Source organism: Salmo salar, chromosome 17 (genome assembly GCF_965601325.2).
Source record: "Salmo salar chromosome 17, fSalSal1, whole genome shotgun sequence".
In the NCBI taxonomy this organism is placed as follows: domain Eukaryota; kingdom Metazoa; phylum Chordata; class Actinopteri; order Salmoniformes; family Salmonidae; genus Salmo; species Salmo salar.
This window is the reverse complement of record NC_138307.1, coordinates 18,470,483-18,490,061: the sequence shown is the minus strand read 5'-3', so window position 1 is coordinate 18,490,061 and position 19,579 is coordinate 18,470,483. Positions and strand designations below refer to the sequence as shown.

General features: G+C 44.1%; 1 protein-coding gene across 2 annotated transcripts in view; it reads left to right on the top strand.

Moving 5' to 3' along the window:
- The window catches only part of LOC106575461 (fibroblast growth factor 14), an 87,092-nt gene extending 72,546 nt beyond the window's left edge, over positions 1 to 14,546 (top strand). For both annotated transcript variants that reach the window (XM_045699074.2, XM_045699075.2), the window contains exons 4-5: positions 10,728 to 10,926; positions 11,007 to 14,546. In XM_045699074.2, coding sequence (XP_045555030.2) covers positions 10,728 to 10,926; positions 11,007 to 11,161 — 354 coding nt within the window. In that variant the 3' untranslated portion in view covers positions 11,162 to 14,546. The remainder of the gene's footprint in view (positions 1 to 10,727; positions 10,927 to 11,006) is intronic.
- Positions 14,547 to 19,579: the final 5,033 nt, after the last annotated feature.

Here is a 19,579-nt window from a genome sequence, read left to right as displayed (position 1 = left end):
TATGGAGGGAGAACTATCATATCCTCTACATGTTAATACTATGGAGGGAGAACTATCATATCCTGTACATGTTAATACTATGGAGGGAGAACTATCATATCCTGTACATGTTAATACTATGGAGGGAGAACTATCATATCCTGTACATGTTAATACTATGGAGGGAGAACTATCATATCCTGTACATGTTAATACTATGGAGGGAGAACTATCATATCCTCTACATGTTAATACTATGGAGGGAGAACTATCATATCCTGTACATGTTAATACTATGGAGGGAGAACTATCATATCCTGTACATGTTAATACTATGGAGGGAGAACTATCATATCCTGTACATGTTAATACTATGGAGGGAGAACTATCATATCCTCTACATGTTAATACTATGGAGGGAGAACTATCATATCCTGTACATGTTAATACTATGGAGGGAGAACTATCATATCCTGTACATGTTAATACTATGGAGGGAGAACTATCATATCCTGTACATGTTAATACTATGGAGGGAGAACTATCATATCCTGTACATGTTAATACTATGGAGGGAGAACTATCATATCCTGTACATGTTAATACTATGGAGGGAGAACTATCATATCCTGTACATGTTAATACTATGGAGGGAGAACTATCATATCCTGTACATGTTAATACTATGGAGGGAGAACTATCATATCCTCTACATGTTAATACTATGGAGGGAGAACTATCATATCCTGTACATGTTAATACTATGGAGGGAGAACTATCATATCCTGTACATGTTAATACTATGGAGGGAGAACTATCATATCCTCTACATGTTAATACTATGGAGGGAGAACTATCATATCCTGTACATGTTAATACTATGGAGGGAGAACTATCATATCCTGTACATGTTAATACTATGGAGGGAGAACTATCATATCCTCTACATGTTAATACTATGGAGGGAGAACTATCATATCCTGTACATGTTAATACTATGGAGGGAGAACTATCATATCCTGTACATGTTAATACTATGGAGGGAGAACTATCATATCCTCTACATGTTAATACTATGGAGGGAGAACTATCATATCCTGTACATGTTAATACTATGGAGGGAGAACTATCATATCCTGTACATGTTAATACTATGGAGGGAGAACTATCATATCCTCTACATGTTAATACTATGGAGGGAGAACTATCATATCCTGTACATGTTAATACTATGGAGGGAGAACTATCATATCCTGTACATGTTAATACTATGGAGGGAGAACTATCATATCCTCTACATGTTAATACTATGGAGGGAGAACTATCATATCCTCTACATGTTAATACTATGGAGGGAGAACTATCATATCCTGTACATGTTAATACTATGGAGGGAGAACTATCATATCCTGTACATGTTAATACTATGGAGGGAGAACTATCATATCCTCTACATGTTAATACTATGGAGGGAGAACTATCATATCCTGTACATGTTAATACTATGGAGGGAGAACTATCATATCCTGTACATGTTAATACTATGGAGGGAGAACTATCATATCCTCTACATGTTAATACTATGGAGGGAGAACTATCATATCCTCTACATGTTAATACTATGGAGGGAGAACTATCATATCCTCTACATGTTAATACTATGGAGGGAGAACTATCATATCCTCTCCATGTTAATACTATGGAGGGAGAACTATCATATCCTCTACATGTTAATACTATGGAGGGAGAACTATCATATCCTGTACATGTTAATACTATGGAGGAAAACGTAAGTGAGATAGATGCTGTATGTGCCACCTTTCCCCACAAAAGTGCTTTATAACAAGACAAAAATACTCCTCAGTTTCATCAGCTGTCCGGGTGGCTGGTCTCGAACGATCTCGCAGGTGAAGAAGCCGGATGTGGAGGTCCTGGGCTGGCGTGGTTACACGTGGTCTGCAGTTGTGAAGCCGGTTGGACTTACTGCCAAATTCTTTAAAATTACGTTGGAGGTGGCTTATGGTAGAGAAATGAACATCAATTATCTGGCAACAGCTCTTGTGGACATTCCTGCAGTCAGCATGCCAATTGCAGGCTTCCTCAAAACTTGAGACATCTGTGGTATTGTATTGTGTGACACAACTGCACATTTTAGAGTGCCCTTTTATTGTCCCCAGTACAAGGTGCACCTGTGTAATGATCATGCTCTTTAATCAGCTTCTTGATATGCCACACCTGTCAAGTGGATGGATTATCTTGGCAAAGGAGAAATGCTCACTAACAGGGATGTAAAGAAATGTGTGTAAAACATTTGAGAGAAATACACTTTTTGTGAGTAACGAACATTTCTGGGATCTTTTATTTCAACTCATGAAACATGGGACCAATACTTTACATGTTGCATTAACATTTTTGTTCAGTAGAGATAAACAAGGAGACAACAACTAATTCCTGCCCAGAGACTGCTGATGCCTATGAGCTGACATGTTCCATGACATATTAAACACATGAATACATAGGCAACACATGCATGCGCGCACACACACTCACACATGCTGAAACTCTCAACTGTCGTCTTTCCCACCATTGCTCCCCGTTGCTGTTTAAGTGGATGCTTGCCAGCAGTGGTCTTTCCTAATTTCCGGAATATTCCTGGGTGATTTGGTTATAATTCAGAAAGGCAGGATAGGGATCAGGAGGAGCAGTGTGGGGGGGGGGGGGGGGGGGGGGGGGGGGGGGGTATTGTTGCGGCTTTGAAGGACAAAGACAGAAGTTACCCTGAGCCGCATGCATACACACACTGTAGCTCATATATTGGCTGGAGGATAATTAGTTATTTCTTTATTTGGTGGAGAAATACATTAAACCTTTGTATGGCTGTGTGTATATCTCTCTGTTGCTCTCTCTCTCTCTTCCTCTTCTCTCTCTCTCTCTTCTCCTCTTCCTTCTCTCTCTCTTTCTCTTCTCTCGCTCGCTCTCTCTCTTCCTCTTCTCTTCCCCTTCTCTCCCTCTCTTCTCTCTCTCTCTCTTGCTCCCTCTTCAGCTTCTCTCTCTCTCTCCCTCTTCTCTCGCTCTCTTTCTCGTCTCTCTCTCTCTCTCTCTCTCTCTTCCTCTTCTCTTCTCTCCCTCTCTTCTCTCTCTCTCGCTCCCTCTTCATCTTCTCTCGCTCTCTCTTTTTCTTCCTCTACTCTCGCTCTCTCTCTTCTCTCCCTCTCTCTCGCTCCCTCTTCGTCTTCTCTCTCGCTCTCCCTCTTCTCTCGCTCTCTCTCTCTTCCTCTTCTCTCGCTCGCTCTCTCTTCCTCTTCTCTCCCTCTCTCTCTCCCTCTCTCTCTCTTCTCTCGCTCTCTTCCTCTTCTCTCTTTCTCTCTTCTCTTCCTCTTCTCTCCCTCTCCTCTCTCTTCTCTCGCTCTCTCTCTCTTCCTCTTCTCTCTCTCTCTCTCTCTCTCTCTCTCTCTTCCTCTTCTCTCCCTCTCTCTCTCTCACTTTTCTTCTCTATACCAGAGCATCTGTTTTCTGACATAGACCTTGTGGCGTGTGTGTGTGCACGTGCGTGTTGGATCCAGAGGCAGAGACAGGACAGGATGACCTGATGAAAGGTTTGTGGAGTTGAAAGGAAGAGCATGGTGTCATCCTCACTAAAGGACAACCAGACAGGACACACAACAGCAAGGAAGCTACTCTATACCTCTCCATGTTAACAGTATATGGCAGCTGAAGAGATACAGCCAACTGTAGAACTGAACACCATGTTTCCGCCATTATTCTCAGAGTATCGTGTTGCTTTTTTGGTTTAAACCACAACGGCCAAAATACTTTCAAAAAGATAACTTATACAAAAATTATTTTTGCCAAAAATAAAGATTTCCCTTTAAGACTTAAACACTCCATCTAAAGAGGTCTATAAGTTTCACTAGTCCTTCACACAGTGTTTATTCTGTCTTTCTGTATTCTGCCATTCTCCAGTCCTCCTCCTCTCCCCCTCTTTCCTTTCTTTAACTTACTTGTTTACCCACAATTCCCCTGGGTAATTAGCAGTGTGATAATGAACAGTGTTGGAGGCACAAACACACACACATACACACTTACCACGCGACACACATACACACATCACACATACACACACTTACCACACGTACACACATATACACAAAAGCACATGACACACATACACACAAACCCCACACTACACACACACACACACACACACACTCTCTCAACACACAAACACCACATGCACACACACACCACATACACACACACCACATACACACACACACTGACACACACTCCCTGCATGACAGAGAAAACAATAAGAGCTGTCTCCACTGGGACCAGGTGGTCATGTGGGATCAATACTGATCACTCTCTGCACCCTTCTAACCCCTGGTCTAACCTCATCACCCTTCTAACCCCTGGTCTAACCTCAGCACCCTTCTAACCCCTGGTCTGACCTCAGCACCCTTCTAACCCCTGGTCTAACCTCATCACCCTTCTAACCCCTGGTCTAACCTCATCACCCTTCTAACCCCTGGTCTGACCTCAGCACCCTTCTAACCCCTGGTCTAACCTCAGCACCCTTCTAACCCCTGGTCTGACCTCATCACCCTTCTAACCCCTGGTCTAACCTCATCACCCTTCTAACCCCTGGTCTAACCTCATCACCCTTCTAACCCCTGGTCTGACCTCATCACCCTTCTAACCCCTGGTCTAACCTCATCACCCTTCTAACCCCTGGTCTGACCTCATCACCCTTCTAACCCCTGGTCTGACCTCAGCACCCTTCTAACCCCTGGTCTAACCTCATCACCCTTCTAACCCCTGGTCTAACCTCAGCACCCTTCTAACCCCTGGTCTAACCTCAGCACCCTTCTAACCCCTGGTCTAACCTCAGCACCCTTCTAACCCCTGGTCTAACCTCAGCACCCTTCTAACCCCTGGTCTGACCTCAGCACCCTTCTAACCCCTGGTCTAACCTCAGCACCCTTCTAACCCCTGGTCTAACCTCAGCACCCTTCTAACCCCTGGTCTAACATCTGCACCCTTCTAACCCCTGGTCAAACCTCAGCACCCTTCTAGCCCCTGGTCTAACCTCAGCACCCTTCTAACCCCTGGTCTGACCTCATCACCCTTCTAACCCCTGGTCTAACCTCATCACCCTTCTAACCCCTGGTCTAACCTCAGCACCCTTCTAACCCCTGGTCTAACCTCAGCACCCTTCTAACCCCTGGTCTAACCTCAGCACCCTTCTAACCCCTGGTCTAACCTCAGCACCCTTCTAACCCCTGGTCTGACCTCAGCACCCTTCTAACCCCTGGTCTAACCTCAGCACCCTTCTAACCCCTGGTCTAACCTCAGCACCCTTCTAACCCCTGGTCTAACATCTGCACCCTTCTAACCCCTGGTCAAACCTCAGCACCCTTCTAGCCCCTGGTCTAACCTCAGCACCCTTCTAACCCCTGGTCTGACCTCATCACCCTTCTAACCCCTGGTCTAACCTCATCACCCTTCTAACCCCTGGTCTGACCTCAGCACCCTTCTAACCCCTGGTCTAACCTCAGCACCCTTCTAACCCCTGGTCTGACCTCATCACACTTCTAACCCCTGGTCTGACCTCATCACCCTTCTAACCCCTGGTCTGACCTCAGCACCCTTCTAACCCCTGGTCTAACTTCTGCACCCTTCTAACCCCTGGTCTAACCTCAGCACCCTTCTAACCCCTGGTCTGACCTCAGCACCCTTCTAACCCCTGGTCTAACTTCTGCACCCTTCTAACCCCTGGTCTGACCTCAGCACCCTTCTAACCCCTGGTCTAACCTCTGCACCCTTCTAACCCCTGGTCTGACCTCAGCACCCTTCTAACCCCTGGTCTAACCTCTGCACCCTTCTAACCCCTGGTCTGACCTCAGCACCCTTCTAACCCCTGGTCTAACCTCTGCACCCTTCTAACCTCTGCACCCTTCTAACCCCTGGTCTAACCTCAGCACCCTTCTAACCCCTGGTCTAACTTCTGCACCCTTCTAACCCCTGGTCTGACCTCAGCACCCTTCTAACCCCTGGTCTGACCTCAGCACCCTTCTAACCCCTGGTCTAACCTCAGCACCCTTCTAACCCCTGGTCTAACCTCAGCACCCTTCTAACCCCTGGTCTAACCTCAGCACCCTTCTAACCCCTGGTCTGACCTCAGCACCCTTCTAACCCCTGGTCTAACCTCTGCACCCTTCTAACCCCTGGTCTAACCTCAGCACCCTTCTAACCCCTGGTGTAACCTATGCACCCTTCTAACCCCTGGTCTAACCTCTGCACCCTTCTAACCCCTGGTCTAACCTCAGCACCCTTCTAACCCCTGGTCTAACCTCAGCACCCTTCTGACCCCTGGTCTAACCTCAGCACCCTTCTAACCCCTGGTCTAACCTATGCACCCTTATAACCCCTGGTCTGACCTCAGCACCCTTCTAACCCCTGGTCTAACCTCAGCTGTATAGAGCAGAGCATGAAAACTGTCCCTAAGTCAGTTTCTAATATTATAAAATATTAAGGTCCAGCATGTGTGTGTGTGTGTGTGTGTGTGTGTGTGTGTACAGATGTAGGATCTTCATTTGAATACCCTGTTGCAGGAGAAGTTTCCTCCATTTAAAATGTCTAGTATATTCAAGGTTTAATAAGGCTTCTGAAGTTTGTAATTTCCACTTTGAAATGTCAGACTTGATTTTCCCTTGCGGAAATATACTGCTCAAAAAAATAAAGGGAACACTTAAACAACACATCCTAGATCTGAATGAAAGAAATAATCTTATTAAATACTTTTTTCTTTACAGAGTTGAATGTGCTGACAACAAAATCACACAAAAATAATCAATGGAAATCCAATTTATCAACCCATGGAGGTCTGGATTTGGAGTCACACTCAAAATGAAAGTGGAAAACCACACTACAGGCTGATCCAACTTTGATGTAATGTCCTTAAAACAAGTCAAAATAAGGCTCAGTAGTGTGTGTGGCCTCCACGTGCCTGTATGACCTCCCTACAACGCCTGGGCATGCTCCTGATGAGGTGGCGGATGGTCTCCTGAGGGATCTCCTCCCAGACCTGGACTAAAGCATCCGCCAACTCCTGGACAGTCTGTGGTGCAACGTGGCGTTGGTGGATGGAGCGAGCCATGATGTCCCAGATGTGCTCAATTGGATTCAGGTCTGGGGAACGGGCGGGCCAGTCCATAGCATCAATGCCTTCCTCTTGCAGGAACTGCTGACACACTCCAGCCACATAAGGTCTAGCATTGTCTTGCATTAGGAGGAATCTAGGGCCAACCGCACCAGCATATGGTCTCACAAGGGGTCTGAAGATCTCATCTCGGTACCTAATGGCAGTCAGGCTACCTCTGGCGAGCACATGGAGGGCTGTGCGGCCCCCCAAAGAAATGCCACCCCACACCATGACTGACCCACCGCCAAACCGGTCATGCTGGATGTTGCAGGCAGCAGAACATTCTCCACGGCGTCTCCAGACTCTGTCACGTCTGTCACGTGCTCAGTGTGAACCTGCTTTCATCTGTGAAGAGCACAGGGCGCCAGTGGCGAATTTGCCATCTTGGTGTTCTCTGGCAAATGCCAAACGTCCTGCACGGTGTTGGGCTGTAAGCACAACCCCCACCTGTGGACGTCGGGCCCTCATACCACCCTCATGGAGTCTGTTTCTGACCGTTTGAGCAGACACATGCACATTTGTGGCCTGCTGGAGGTCATTTTGCAGGGCTCTGGCAGTGCTCCTCCTGCTCCTCCTTGCACAAAGGCGGAGGTAGCGGTCCTGCTGCTGGGTTGTTGCCCTCCTACGACCTCCTCCACATCTCCTGATGTACTGGCCTGTCTCCTGGGAGTGCCTCCATGCTCTGGACACTACGCTGACAGACACAGCAAACCTTCTTGCCACAGCTCGCTTTGATGTGCCATTCTGGATGAGCTGCACTACCTGAGCCACATTTTGGGTTGTAGACTCCGTCTCATGCTACCACTAGAGTGGAAGCACCGCCAGCATTCAAAAGTGACCAAAACATCAGCCAGGAAGCATAGGAACTGAGAAGCGGTCTGTGCGCCCCACCTGCAGAACCACTCCTTTATTGGGGGTGTCTTGCTTATTGCCTATAATTTCCACCTGTTGTCTATTCGATTTGCACAACAGCATGTGAAATTTATTGTCAATCAGTGTTACTTCCTAAGTGGACAGTTTGATTTCACAGAAGTGTGATTGACTTGGAGTTACATTGTGTCGTTTAAGTGTTCCCTTTATTTTTTTGAGCAGTGTATATCAACCCCTACAGAAATTTCCATTAATTATAATCCACATAATAATTCACATTTCCTGTTGCTGCAGGATTATTTTCCTGCTGTAGCAAACTGTGTGTGTGTGTGTGTGTGTGTGTGTGTGTGTGTGTGTGTGTGTGTGTGTGTGTGTGTGTGAATGTGTGTGTGTGTGTGTGTGTGTGTGTGTGTGTGTGTGTGTGTGTGTGTGTGTGTGTGTGTGTGTGTTTGAACATGTTTAACTATACTTGTTGGGACCAGAAGTTCCCAGAAGAATAGTAAACAAACAAACATTTGACCAACTAGGGACAGTTTATTCGTCCCCACAAGGTCAAATGCTATTTCTATGGGGTTTAGAGTTAAGGTTAGAGTTAGTGTTAGGGTTAGAATTATGTTTAGGGTTAGGAGCTAGGGTTCGTTTTAGGGTTATGGTTAGGAGCTAGGGTTAGGTTTTGCAGTTAAGGTTAGTGTTAGGTTTAGGGGTTAGGGAAAATAGAATTTTGAATGGGACTGAATTGTGTGTCCCCACAAGGTTAGTTATACAAGACTGTGTGTGTGTTTGTGTTTCCCCCCTGGAAACATCCTCCTCCCTTGGTGATTTATCTCTCTCTTCTCTCCTCCTACGTCCTCCTTTCTTTCTTTCTTTCTTTCTTTCTTTCTTTCTTTCTTTCTTTCTTTCTTTCTTTCTTTCTTTCTTTCTTTCTTTCTTTCTTTCTTTCTTTCTTTCTTTCTTTCTCTCCTTTAATCTCCACTGCCTCTTCTCTCTCTCTTAACAGCCTGTGTTTTATAACATTGTTCAGTGTGCAGGACCATCTCAATAGTCTAAAATGGCTTCCTCTCCTTGTCACCTCACCTTAAAGGCCCTGTGCAGTCGAAAGCGTGATTTCCCTGTGTTTTATATATATTTCCACACTATGAGGTTGGAAAAATACTGTGAAATTGTGAAAATTATGATAATGTCCTTTTAGTGAAAGAGCTGTTTAAAAATGTCTATTTTGGTGGGATGAAGTTTTGGCCTGCCTGGTGGTATCACCAGGTGGTGAATTAATTAATAGACCAATAAGAAAGAGGGTTCCTAACCTCTCTGCCAATAACAGCTAGTTTTCCCCTCCCCACTCAGACCACTCCCAGACATTCATAGCAACATCTTTGCTTGAGAAAATCGCTCTTTGCTAAGAAGCTATTTTTGTTTATTTTTGACTATTTTAATTGAAAACAATCACAGTAAGGTACTTAATTGTTACCCAGAAATGATTTGATGTTGAGATAAAAAAATTAAAAAAATGTCTGCATTGGGCCTTTAAATCCTAAATGATCTGAAATCACAGGATAAGTAAAAGCAACATGGTGGACACCTGTCCAATTCTTTCACATCAAAGCAGATGAAAGAGAGGAGAGAAGACAAGTAGAGGAAGCAACTTTAGACTATTGAGACACAGCCTGAATGTGCTAATTGGACAGAGTTGAAAGACACAGGGGAAAAGTGCAGTGAACCATAATGAGAACCATAAAAAGAGCAAAGGAAAATGGAAATATGTTGCCAACCACAAACACGATCAATCACACCTAGCCATCACATCAAACCACCGCCCCACCCTCCTCCTCCTCTTATCTTCTCTGTTCCATCGTTTCCATGGTAACTGGGAACAAAGGCCCACACAGGTGAGCGAGTGTCTCTTGTGGTGGTGACTGACAAGCACACCTGATTGGAATTTCAATGTTTTCCCAACCTGTCTGTCTCTCAGCCTGTCTGTCTCTGAGGCTCTGGAAGCTAGGGATGGTTAATTACAGTACAAATCAGTCATTTAGATGACTGACTGCCCATCCATCCACAGCGCCAAACACCACGCCCACTAGCGTTTCGTCTCCACATTGAGTCTGGATTTGCTTTCCTCCCTGACATCTTGCAGAATGCAAACACATTCTAAACGTTCTGATTGGTTCCAGAAACCAATGGGTTGGGCTAGAGCGAGCCATCACGAACCATGAAACACATCATTGGCTTTGATAATCTGATTGGTTAGAGACGATCCAATCGCTGATGAATTTGTTTTGTACAATGCCCCTCATTTTGAAGTGAGCACAAACAACTTCTAGGATTCAGGCTGAATGTATGTAGAGATCGACAGAGCAGCGAAATTCAATTCAGGGTAAGTCGTCGGGCAAGTCATTTAGCAGGTTGAATGTTGGTAAATCGTCGCCAATGGAAGTTAAATAAACGTCATGGAAACAGTTGATTTAAACTGTTATAAAAATCTTGGATGGACGTTTGGCTGGCATCTAATGGAATATTAAGAGTTAGCAATTTGTCCAATGTGGTATGTTTGATACTGATTCTGTGTGTGTGTGTGTGTGTGTGTGTGTGTGTGTGTGTGTGTGTGTGTGTGTGTGTGTGTGTGTGTGTGTGTGTGTGTGTGTGTGTGTGTGTGTGTGTGTTTATGTGTCTCCTATAGGAGCTGTTTACAGCAGAGTGTAAGTTTAAGGAGTCGGTGTTTGAGAACTACTATGTGATCTACTCGTCGATGCTGTACAGACAGAATGAGTCTGGGAGGGCCTGGTTCTTGGGCCTGAACAAGGAAGGACAGCCCATGAAGGGCAACCGAGTGAAAAAGACCAAACCAGCCGCTCACTTCCTGCCCAAACCTATAGAAGGTAAGGGGGTTGTCACACACACATGGATGCACACACACACACTCACACGCTCTAACACTGATCTCTCCTCTTCTCTGTAGTTGCGATGTACAAGGAGCCGTCGTTGCACGACATCAGGGAGACGTTGCCTAAAGTTGCCGGAGTCCCGCCCAGCAAAAGCACAACCAGCGAACCAGTGGCCATGAACGGGGGCAAACCAATCAACAAACCCGACCCGAAGGAGACTGCGACATAACCCTGCCCCCTCCTCTCCCCCCGCACGACAGAGACTTGAGACTCTGCCCACTGCACTCAAACTCTCACCTTGATTGGTCAATTATGGGCTAAGTCCCACCTCCTCTCTCTTTCTCTCGCTCATTCTCTCTCTCTCTTTCTCTTCTTGGCTGATTCGGTGCAGTGGTGTTCGAGATGAGGAAATGGACCACTCCACTTGGGGGATGGGGGAGGGGAGGGGAGGTGGAAGGGAGAAGAGGAGGGGAGAAGGAGGAGGAAGGCGTTGATGAGGAGAAGGAGGAAGGGGAGGAGGAGGAGGGGGATTGGCTGATTTTATCAGCTAGATAAACTACAAACTTGGACAGCGGAATGCCCTACCTACGCGATACGGAATGCCTTTTTCAAATCCTTACGATTATTTTTCTGTGACAATCTGTGAGAATGATGACGAAGCGTTTTTTTTCCCTCTTCCTTTTTGCCAGGTAGCCTTGCCTGCTGATAGCTACCCATAAGCCCCCTCTCTCACTCTGACGCACTATAGCAACAGAGTCCATCCATATTGACCACAGTCTGTTTGTTTGTCTGTTTACCAATTTGTTTGTTTGTTTATAATTCTATACCCAAAATGCACCAGCGACCGTCTGGATAGATTGTTGTACAGACACAAAACAGGATTGTCATCTTCTATTTTTCAAATGATTGTCTCTCTCTCTCTCATTCTTTCTTAGCATCTCCCTCTCGCTCTCTCTCTCTCTCATTCTTTCTTAGCTTCTCTCTATCTCTACATCTTTATTCTATTTCTTACTATCACTATTTTCTCTCGGTGTGTTTGTAGGTTCATTTAGGCAGCGAATGATGCAGGAGGTCAATCATTTGATTTTCTAAGACATGTATAGAGGGAGAGGACTGGGGCTGGGGATGAGATGTTAATGCGTTGGTAGTATTGAGGCGGTAGCAGATGCAATGCATGGTAGGTACTGTGCATGGTAGCAGAGTAGCTAGCATGTCCACAGAAGCTATGAGTTTCTACCCAGAGCCATGGTCAATTCAGGACATGGTCAATTCAGTGCCAAAAGTTGCACAAGGGTGACCGACATGTAGCATTTTCACAGGCAACGTATAGGTAACTGCACAAAATAATGGAAACACGTGAGTAAATGAGGGATGCCAAGTATATTGAAAGAATGTGCTTCCACACAGGTGTGGTTCCTGAGTTAATTAAGCAATTAACATCCCATCTTAGGGTAATTAATAAAAATGCTGGGCAGGCCATTATTTTGGCTACCATGGCTATGCCCCCATAGGATGACAAGGGTCCCCCATCCACAGGGCACAAGTGGTAACTGAATGTTTTGATGAGCATGAAAATGGTGTAAACCACAGGCAATGCCTGCACGGTCACCAGATCTCAACCCAATTGAACACTTATGGGAGATTCTGGAGCGGTGCCTGAGACAGCGTTTTCCACCACCATCAACATAAAGCAGGTTAGTGTTTTTTGTCATGAATCTTGTTCTGGAGGCAGTTCTGCAGAGTGGTCACTAGCTAGCTGGCACAGCCACAAATCATAAAATCTGATTATAAACCTAACTTTAACCACACTGTTAACCCTAATGCCTAACCTTAAATTAAGACCAAAAAGCCAATATTCACTTTGCAGCTGGCCTATCTAAGGGGAAATCGCTCAGTTCTGCCTCTAGGACAAGACTTATGACAATAAACGTCAACCTGCCAACAAAACACCGAATGATGGAATTTCTTGCAGAAGAATAGTGTTGCATCCCTCCAATAGAGTTCCAGACACTTCTAGAATCTATGCCAAGGTGCATTGAAGCTGTTCTGGCTTGTGGCACAACGCCCTATTAAGACACTATGTTGGTGTTTCCTTTATTTTGACAGTTCCCTGTACATGCACACATAGTGAAGTTGACAAAGTCAAAGAAAGTGCAAAAATGTTGAAAGAACAGTAGAGTCACTGCAGAGTCACTACAGAGTCACTACAGAGTCACTACAGAGTCACTACAGGGAACAGTCCTAAACGGACCAGTAAAAGAAGTGATCTTGGAGGTGTAGCTGTTAGCTGTTAGCATTGGTAAGAGGTACGCTGCGGTAGTCCTATATCCGTTGGCTTTCACACTGTGACTACAAACCTCCCATCCCATCTTGGAGTTGTAGCTTTCTCATGTAGAAGCCATTGATACTTTGACTTTACCCGTCGTTTGACTTCACCCAAACTCTTTTCCGTGTCAGTCGTCTAAATGAAATAAGGGAATGATGTTGGTTTGTTACGTTTTTGTGATGAAATGTTTACTGTGAGGATCAAGATCTGTCACTTCCTGTATAAGTAGCAGAGGTAGTTCGCTGAGTCTGTAACCGTGCCTGGGACCTGAAGACTCACGTTAGCTCCAAGAGCTTATAACAACAGTCAGCCACTGTAAAGCCTATGAGAAAAAAACGGGCCATGGATGCCGAATTTGCCCTTGGCAGGCTGCTCATGGGCCACCGTAAGCTTGCTAGCTGGGTGAGATCATAGAGAAAACACTCGAAAAGGTACGGTGTAAAAAAAAAAAAAGATTCCACTGGGCTGTTTGTGGGAAAGTGTTGAAGCAACATATGCTGTACTACTTGTCCAGTGTTTTGTCTGTACCAAGCTGAACAAAAGCTGCTGTTCTTGACAAAGAAATGTAGACCTACAATTTGATGGTGTTGTGTCTTTGAGTTAATGGTGTTCCTGTTCCTGTTGAAACCAGAGTCCTTTTATATGGAGAGTTTGGCCAACTGTAGAGCTGGGCACCACACTGCTGCCTCTCGAGGATTCAATGTTGCCCAGTGACACGAACATGGCTGCCATCGAGCTATGTGATGTCATAGTTCAAACTGCATTGGCCAAACTCTCTAAGGTCACTGATTGAATCCTGCCATCGGTGAGCTCTATGTGCTGCTGGATTCTGAATCTCTAACTGACTACTTCAAGAAAGACTAGATCAGTTTTTGTCAAATTGAATTGACTTTGACTGTGCAAATGTACAATCCTCTCTCTCTTTCTCTCTCTCCCTTTCTTTCTCTCTCTCTTTCTTTCCCAACATTCTCATTCTTCCCCTTACCCCTGCCCACCCCTCTCTCTATTTCCATCTCTCTATCTCTCCATCTGTCTCTCTCTCTCTGTCTATACGTCTCTCACCTGTTGCATGGTAAACAAGAAAGGCAGTGGAGATAAGCATGTAGTACTGTAGCCTATGTGTATCAAGTCAAAACAAAAAGAAGAAAAAAAAACAGATAATGTCGGTAAATGTACCGCTAACTTTACATACATATATATGCAAAAGAGTTTGTCTGCACTGTACAGTTTGTGTCTCCATTGTATACACAGATACAACATATTGAATAAAATATTTATATGAAGGAGACATGGTGATGTTATTGACATTACTCTGCATTGTCCCAATCTGGTACATTACAAAGAATGTAGAATGTTTGCTCATATCAAAAAGTGGCATAGGAGCCGGACAAAGGACGAATAGCTGAAGAAATAAGGTAATGTCTCCTCTCTATGAGTTGGTAGCTTTTTCATAACCCCCTTAAAGGGATACTTTGGCAATCAAACCCTTTATCTACTTCCCCAGAGTCAGATGAACTCACTGATACCATTTTTATGTATCTGTGTGCAGTTTGAAGGAAGTTGCTAACTAGCATTAACGCAATTGCTAACTAGCGTTAGCGCAATGACTGGAAGTCTATATACTTCCAGTCATTGCGCTAACGCTAGTTACCATTAGCTCGCAAAACTACCTCTAACTTCCTTCATACTGGATGCAGAGACATAGAAATGGTACCCATGAGTTCATCTGACTGTGGGGAAGTAGATAAAGGGCAACTTTCCCAAAATCCCAAAGTGTCCCTTTAAGTCCATCTCATCATCAGCTTCCAACTGGCTCATTTAACTGCTCTCCTCTCCACTGCAACTCAAACAGCCCAGCGTTGACTCAAGGGTCTCTTCAGACTCAAGGCTTTTCGGTCATCTAAGAGGCATAACAGAAAAACACAGACGACATGCTGAAGACAAAGACACTGTGCCCTAGGCTGTGTCTGGCTCTTTTCAATGGAGAAAACGCTCCCGTTTAGCATCATTACTTCCGCAGTGTTCCCTTGATCGCACGCTCCAGCTCCCCTGTTCAGGCCCACGTTCCCGAGCCATTTATCCACGTTGGGTCTTTTGTTTGGGTGTCGGAGTCTCTCCGTGTGCCTCTATTGGCTGATTGGCTCCAGTGGAGAGCTGCCAGGCGTAACATTAACCAGCAGCCCGGTCTAAGGCCTCTAATTCTCTATGGAGAACTGAAAAGTTCTGACTGAACACGTGAAGGAAAATCCCCCATGTTTTAAACGGCACAAAGTCATCTCACATGTAGACACACACACATACACTACCGTTCAAAAGTTTGGGGTCACTTAGAAATGTCCTTGTTTTTGAAAGAACAGCACATTTTTTTTTGTCCATTAAAATAACATCAAATTGATCAGAAATACAGTGTAGACATTGTTAATGTTGTAAATGACTATTGTAGCTGGAAACGGCTGATTTTTAATGGAATATCTACTACATAGGCGTACGAGTTTCAAAAGAAATGTATTTGTTTCTGGCCATTTTGAGCCTGTAATCGAACCCACAAATGCTGATGCTCCAGATACTCAACTAGTCTACAGAAGGCCAGTTGCCTTGCTTCTTTAATCAGAACAACAGTTTTCAGCTGTGCTAACATAATTGCAAAAAGGTTTTCTATTAGAAACTTGGATTAGCTAACACAACGTGCCATTGGAACACAGGAATGATGGTTGCTGATAATGGGCCTTTGTACGCCTATGTAGATATTCCATTAAAAATCCAGCTACAATAGTCATTTACAACATTAAAAATGTCTACAATGTATTTCTGATCAATTTTATATTATTGTAATGGACAAAAAATGTGCTTTTCTTTCAAAAACAAGGACATTTCTAAGTGACCCCAAACTTTTGAACGGTAGTGTACATACACATGCAGATAGACAGACGGAGGCAGACAGGTAGGCCGGCAGACTCCCAGACATGCACACAGACACACAACACACACAAAAACACGCACGCACAAACACACAACTGACTTAAATGCAGAAAATACCTGTCCAATACTCATCAGTCCATGTTACACAGTGGTTGGCTGGCTACGGCTCACTGGGTAGGCTGATTGGAAATGACAAAGATGTGTCTGTGATTGGGATTGGTTGATTGGAGATTTGCTAATAGAAAGCTATGTTTCCTTCCTCAGTCGATTGATAGTATCTGTCCTCAATCTGTCCTTCCGTCAATGTGCAAACAGAGTCCAGTAAGAGTACCAAAACATGAATTCCAAAATGTTTGTATGAAGTCAAGCTTCAGGTGTGGCCAGAACAGCAAAAACATAATTCAGTTTGGCATGCCAACAGCTTTACCCAAGATGCACCAGTTCAGAAAACTGACACAAGAAGATACAGTAGATTAAGGCACACCATTGGCACAGAGATACAGTATACACACACACACACACACACACACACACACACACACACACACACACACACACACACACACACACACACACACACACACACACACAATTAGACACACACACACACAATTAGACATACACATAGACACACACATAGACACACACACAGACATCCCCTCTCCTTTTCTAAATGATAGATGAGACTGCCAACTAATTAGGCTGTGGTAATTAAGTTTTGCATAATGTAAATTAGTCTGAGCATTGAGGGGGAAGTCATGTTGAATCAGAGCGCATGCCAAAGCACTGACTTATGGGTATTATACAAAGTGACACAACCATGAGCCATTCTGGCCATATCTGGAGCCAACAGAAAAGAAACACATTTGTCATTATGTTTACACCCCACATGTACAGACATGTGGAATCATGTTGTTGTTTGTATTGTGAGTATAGCTTCCCTTCACACAATTACCTGTTCAGTGTTTATTTTGAGGTAAATGTTATAATGTGTGTGTTTGGGAGTCAGGGTAAAGTCCTTTTTCACATAAAAGGTTAGAAAAGAGGCTAAATAAAATATGTCGATAAAGCTACAGAGAGAAAAGGCAAGGTTACAGTTCAGAATTCATTTGTGGAGACAAAAAAAAATATTGTACAGTAGGAATGAAATAGCGCTGGACAATCTGACACTCGTGTTTATTTCCTCCTAACTCCAGCACCCTGATTATGGTTCTAAAATGTCACCCGGTGTCGGAGGTCAAGGCAGCTGAGAAGTCACAATGTGCCCTCATGTCATCCGGAGACCTCACAACGAGGAGGGTGAACTTTTCAAATGTCGCCAGAGACTTTATGAGATTAGACAGATGGAGAGGACGCTATTTAAGAAACACACAATATGAGATTAGATAGCTACTGGAACACCGCTGCCTCAATTCCCATGGCAATCATTGAATGTGTTATCATATACCAATCTCACCTGTTGTATATTGTCACCATTCCATATTACACAAGTTTTTAGGAGATACCTTCATAGTGGTCAATAACGAACAATGATAATCCCCACGGAAACAGAGAAAGGAGACAGAGAAGACACAGAGAGAATGAGATAGAGAGATAGAGAGAGAGACCTAGAGACAGAGAGAATGAGATAGAGAGAGAGACCGAGAGACAGAGAGAGAAACAAAACAAAACAAAGGCAAAGTCTTCTCATGCTTTGTTGATTTCAAAAAAGATTTTGACTCAATTTGGCATGAGGGCCTGCTTTACAAACTGATGGAAAGGGGTGTTGGGGGAAAAACATATAACATTATAAAATCCATGTACACAAACAACAAGTGTGCGGTTAAAATTGGCAAAGAACACATATTTCTTTCCACAGGTTCGGGGGGTGAGACAGGGATGCAGCTTAAGCCTCACCCTCTTCAACATATATATCAACAAATTGGTGAGGGTACTAGAACAGTCTGCAGCACCCGGTCTCACCCTACTAGAATCTGAAGTCAAATGTCTACTGTTTGCTGATGATCTTGTGCTTCTGTCACCAACCAAGGAGGTTCTACAGCAGCACCTAGATCTTCTGCACAGATTCTGCCAGACCTGGGCCCTGACAGTAAATCTCAGTAAAACAAAAATAATGGTGTTCCAAAAAAGGTCCAGTTCCCATGACCACGAATACAAATTCCATGAAGACAACATTGCCATAGAGCACACAAAAAACTATACATACCTCGGCCTAAACATCAGCACCACAGGTAACTTCCACAAAGTTGCGAACGATCTGAGACAAGGTAAGAAGGGCCTTCTATGCCATCAAAAGGAACATAAAATTCGACATACCAATTAGGATCTGGCTAAAAATACTTGAATCAGTTATAGAACCCATTGCCCTTTATGGTTGTGAGGTCTGGGGTCCGCTCACCCACTAAGAATTCACAAAATGGGACAAACACCAAATTGAGACTCTGCATGCAGAATTCGGTAAAAAAAATATCCCCCGTGTACAATGTAAAACACCAAATAATGCATGCAGAGCAGAATTAGGCCGATACCCGCTAATGATCAAAATCCAGAAAAGAGCTGTTAAATTCTACAACCATCTATATAAGGAAGCGATTCCCAACCTTGCATAACAAAGCCATCACCTACAGAGAACTGAACCTGCAGAAGAGCCTCATAAGCAAGCTGGTCCAGCAACACAATTAGACCCAACCAAATCATGAGAAAACAAAAAGATAATTACTTGACACATTGGAAAGAATTTACAAAAAAAACAGAGCAAACTAGAATGCTATTTGGCCCTAAACACTGTGACTGACCCAAAATTAAGGAAATCTTTGACTATGTACAGACTCAGTGAGCATATTCTGGAATTCTGGAGCTGCTACCTTGACAACCACACGTCGATGCTGCCATTGCTAAAAGAATCACACAGACACAGACACACAAACACACACATTTACGCAGACACACGCACTTATACACACACACACACAAGAAAATCTGTTGGCATGCCTTCATTGTTTTGCAATGATTGAATGCATATATATTTGAAGCCTTATCTGAAATGAATAATATCCCACACCAATTATGTACGAGCAGTTATACTGTTTTCATTATTTTTATCTAAAGGTGAAAGAACTAGTTAATTTCCTGCTCTTTAATTAAGTTCCCTTCTTTTTTTCACACAAACAACCAGACCAATGACCTATCAGCCCAATAAGCATATAGTCTGAAAGGAATTAAACACACACACACACACACACACACACACACACACACACACACACACACACACACACACACACACACACACACAGCAGCAGTCTGTCGAGTCGAGGTGGCATTGATCTGTCACTTGAGAGCCTGTTCCTCTCAGCTTCATTATCATCAAAGCCAAAACACGCCAGGCCTGCGAGACACACA